General features: G+C 39.2%; 1 protein-coding gene across 3 annotated transcripts in view; it reads left to right on the forward strand.

The window, feature by feature from the left end:
• The window catches only part of SLC25A17 (solute carrier family 25 (mitochondrial carrier; peroxisomal membrane protein, 34kDa), member 17), a 60,372-nt gene extending 58,055 nt beyond the window's left edge, over positions 1-2,317 (forward strand). For all 3 annotated transcript variants that reach the window (XM_011964160.1, XM_011964159.1, XM_011964161.1), the window contains one exon: positions 977-2,317. In XM_011964160.1, coding sequence (XP_011819550.1) covers positions 977-1,124 — 148 coding nt within the window. In that variant the 3' untranslated portion in view covers positions 1,125-2,317. The remainder of the gene's footprint in view (positions 1-976) is intronic.
• Positions 2,318-4,719: the final 2,402 nt, after the last annotated feature.

The following is a 4,719-nucleotide window of genomic DNA, read 5'->3' on the forward strand; positions in this document are numbered from 1 at the left end:
CACTCCAGCCTGGGCAACAGAGCGAGACTCCGTCTCAAAAACATAAATAAAATAAAAGTAAATAAAAATAAATTAGCCAGTCATGGTGGCGCATGCCTTTAGTCCCAGCTACTCAGGAGGCTGAGGCAGGAGAATGGCTTGAACCCAGGAGGTGGAGGTTGCAGTGAGCCAAGATCTCGCCACTGCACTCCAGCCTGGGTGACTGGCACCCTCCTCATCTGGGAGCTTGTAAGAAATGCACATTCTTGGGCTGGTTGCAGTGGCTCACACCTGTAATCCCAACACTCTGGGAGGCCGAGGCTTGGAGGATCACGTGAACGTAGGAGTCAGAGACCAGCATGGGCAACATAGTGAGACCCTGTCTCTAGTAAAAAGAAGAAATGCAAATTCTTGAATTTCATCCCAAACTTAGTCAATCAGAAACTCTGGGAATTGACCCAGCAATGTATGTTTTAAGACGCCTTTCAGGTGATTTGGATGCCTGCTAAATTTGAAAACCACCGAGTGAGAGGATGACATGCATGGGAAGTTTGAGAATCAGGTAGCTTTTCATTTGTCTCTTTCGTTATATTGAGCTGAAATGATCTAAACATATTGGCAGCTGCCCTGCCATTTAGGGACTAAGTTGAAATAACTGTATTAGCGTTAAAGTGAAGATCCAGAAGTTCTTAGTTAGATCGCAGATTTTGCCATTAAGATGGTTTCAGGAGGTTTCAGGATCTGCATCCTCTCAGTGGGATATTGTCAACATTCTGCTAATTAATGGTGACTATAAAGACAAAGTATTAGTGGTTCATGAATACTAAACTTTCATCAGTCCCCAAATACCTTTAAAGATAAGAAGTACTTTGACAGCAGAAGTCTGTGTTGAATCTAAAACCTCCACTGCTTGTTCTCATCAAAGTGCTGTAGCTATCTAGGCAGCATGTTCTCTGATGCAGCTGACTTCTGTTTTTTCAAACCTCTTTCCCATTAGGCGTTTTGGAATACTGGGACTCTACAAAGGCCTGGAAGCCAAACTGCTGCAGACAGTCCTCACTGCTGCTCTCATGTTCCTTGTTTATGAGAAACTGACAGCTGCCACCTTCACAGTTATGGGGCTGAAGCGTGCACACACACACTGAGACGCCTTCCCATGAAAAATTCCGAAGATGCTCAAGAGGGAGGTTTCCTCATGACTGAAGAGAAGTGATTCTCCTTTGACTCTGGCTCCTGCTACGACAAATGTTACCCTCATTGGCTTGAAAAGCATCCAAGGGTGTACAGGGAGTATGGCCAACTGGACCTGTTGTCACCTTAATTGTCATGCTGACTGGTTGGATTTTGGGGTGGCAGTTGGACTAATATGAAAAAAAAAATTGTTGAAAACCTAAAAATGAAAGTTTGTGAGTGTTTATTGGTTTTCTTAAGAGAAATGGACTATTTTGCTCTCATGTGTAATATTTTCTATTTAAATTTTTCTTAAATATACCAGCTGTTTTCTTTCCCTGAACTCCCCCAGGTTCTAGGACAAATTTAATAACATGTAATTCTCCTCAAATACTTTTGTATGTCTCAGTGGTGGCGTTTTCCTCCCTAAAACTAACATTAAGGCTGTGCCACGGGCATGACTTGATTTTTGTTGGGCTTTTGTTTTCCTGCTTAAGGAGAGGTGTCTTTTTAGGATATGAGCGATTTATTTTGTGAAATGAAAATTGTTCATCCAAAATGATTCTCTTATAAACTATTGGTAAATATCACTTATTTGTTAGTGTTGGACATAATTTTTAGAATATTTATTTTGAATCAATCCTTTCATTACGAAAGACTTGAAGTTTTGTGTCCATCCTTACAAGCCCTGGTCAGTCAAGTCCCAATAAATAGTCAGCACAAAAAAGATACTCTTGAAAATTGCTCTTTATTAAGGTATTACATTGAGTTTGCAGCCAGATGGGAAAAAATCACAAAAATGAGAAGGGGGGGAGCAGGTATCTTGTTGAGGTCTGGAATATTATCTCCTGTGATAAACTTGGTGTAGGCTGTATATTTTGAAAATAAACACCTGGTTGAGGTTATTTCATTTGGAAACCTGCCTTAGAGTCCTGTTGCTCAGTGTAGCCCATCAGACAGTGACACTGCTGCGAGCTTGCTGGGCATGCAACCCAGAGTTTCTGAATCCTGCTCCGTATTTTAACATCCCCGGGGGATTCTCAGCCACATTAAAGGTCGGGAGACCACAGGACCCCCTGACCCACCAGAAGTGATTGGTTTCAATTATGGACATCAAGATAAAGATTTTTCTCAAACGAAAGAGATTAATGTATTCAAACAACCTCTGGAAAATCTAGGAGTCCTATGTCATCTTTTGCTTTCTACTCACAGCACGTCGTTTAGGTGGTAGGGCTTTTATTATGTGGCTAGGAGTGGATTTAGATATCTCGACCCACTCAAGAAGCAAATTTTCTTGACATTAGTAGAGCAGTTCTTTGGATTTCTGTGACTTCGTGTTTGTCCCTGTAACAAAATGGCAGGTTTTTTATTTGTAAGTGCGTGATTCAGTCAGAGAGAGTAATAATGAAATACTTCATTCTTTAGGATTTAGTTCAATTTTGAAAGTGGAAATTTCCTTCTGTAATTTCCTCTTTAGTCCCTGTGGTAATTTCGAAGTATATGATTGTTAAAGATCATCGTATTGCTCTAGCAAACAAAAATTAACAGGAGCTAATAATCTGGGAAGAGGACTGAACATTCATCCCCTATTTAAGTCAGAGAATTGAAGACGGAATTGTTTTTACTACTTTTTAATTTTACTTTAAGGTTTTTATGTGCCTGTGGCAGACCTTGAGTGGGAAGTACAAAATTATTTTGATTTCTGAATAGGAGAAGAATGATCATAAAGGTGCCATGTGTATTTTCATTATTGTTTTAATTATGCTGTTCCCTTTGGAACTTGAATTTTGAGCTCAGAATACTGCGAGTTGGTCTGTTAGGATAATTTCCAATTCAAATTATATAGCTCTATTAGGTATTTATGATGTGAGAATGTGTTTGATGCTTCTCTTTTTCTGATTTTATGAGGAAACAATTTAACATTGAGGGTTATGTTCCTTATGGAAATTTACAGACTCAGTAGTTGAAACTAGTTAGTAACCCACCTAGTTTTGTAACCATAAGTTGTTTGAGAAAACTGAAGAGCTGAAATCTGTACTAGGGAAAAGGAAATTTTTTATTTTTGATACTTTGTGCAGTTTCTCTAGAATATGAGGATTAAGAACCTTAGGGATTGTATTAGTGTCACCGCAGTAGAAAATCTAATTTCTGTAAGTATTTAATGTGTGTTTTGAAGCAGGCACTATCATGTTTCTACCCTTGTCTGTTTTACAGTTAAGTAAAACATGCAGAAATAGATCTATCATAAGAACATATTCAATGGGAGTTAGAAATCTTGGGTTTTATTCCCATCTCTGTTGCTGACTAGCATTTTACGCCATCTCTTTGTAATTTGCTGTTTGATAAGTGGAGATAATACTATCCACTTCAGAGGATGTTTGAGAGCTAATGATGCCAGCCAAATCCCTTGGTGACTGTGGAATAGGGAAGATCTGAGTGAAACTTTAGACAGTGCCTAGATTTATATAGCAATTTCGCTTTTGAAAGCTTATATGCTTTCTCATTTTATAATCCTAATATTTCTGTGAAATAGGTAGGGACAGGTAATAATATCCCCATTTAATTAACAAGGAAACTGAGAGAAAACTATCAAACGACTTGCCTCTTTGGAAGCAGGACTAGAGTTTGAGTTTCCTGCAATCTAGTGTAATGATTAAGAGAATGGGTTCTGGAATTAGATAGACCTAGGTGCAAACTTGCCCTACTCCTTACCAGCTGTGGGAACGAAGCAGTTACTGAGCTTTTATGAAACTTGGTTTCCTCAACTATGAAATGGAGATCTTGATAAACGTACCTCATAGGGTGATTGTGAGGATTAAATGAGATCATATACGTAAGTCGCTTAGCACAGGGCTTGCCACATGAGAGGAGCTAGGTAAATGTTGGCGACAACTATTATGATATCATTGTTACTGGTTAGGGATATGGCTGTTTGAATAGATGTATCTGTGGTTTAGTGGAAGGCACTCTGGATTTTGAGCCAGATCTGGTTCCAGTTTTCATTCCGTCACTTTATTAGCATTTGCGGCTACAAATCACTTGAGCTTTTTGAGCTTCCAGGTCTTCATCTGTCAGGTAGAAATGATGACCTCTCAAAGCCGTTCTGATGATTAACAGCTGTAGATACGGGAGAGCATCTGGCACAGTGTAGGGCATATCTATGTGCTTAATAAAAGCTGTTTGAACCAAGCAAATGAACTAGGTTCTGCTTTGGGGCAGTTTCTCCACTTTCCGTTTGTTTTAATTGTGAACATTTCTTTTTGGGGAACTTTCCTTTGTTGTATCTTCTCAAAAAAAGCCAAATCCAGTAATTCTATATTTTATTTAGTAGTCAAGCTTCCCAAACACTTATCAGTTAATCAGTAAAACATGAACTGGTTTAATGGCAGCATCACTGACTGAGCTAGTGACTCACCTTGGCTCTTTTGAAAAGCTAACGAATGGTGACTTGAAGAGCCAAATGCCACACACCTAAGAAGAGTCCTTCTCTGAGCAAGTGAATTAATTACTTGCCTGGCAGTGTGGAATTCACCAGAATACCCGACATACACAAAGCCTCATTTGTAGGAT

Source organism: Colobus angolensis, unplaced genomic scaffold (genome assembly GCF_000951035.1).
Source record: "Colobus angolensis palliatus isolate OR3802 unplaced genomic scaffold, Cang.pa_1.0 Scaffold65, whole genome shotgun sequence".
Lineage (NCBI taxonomy): Eukaryota > Metazoa > Chordata > Mammalia > Primates > Cercopithecidae > Colobus > Colobus angolensis.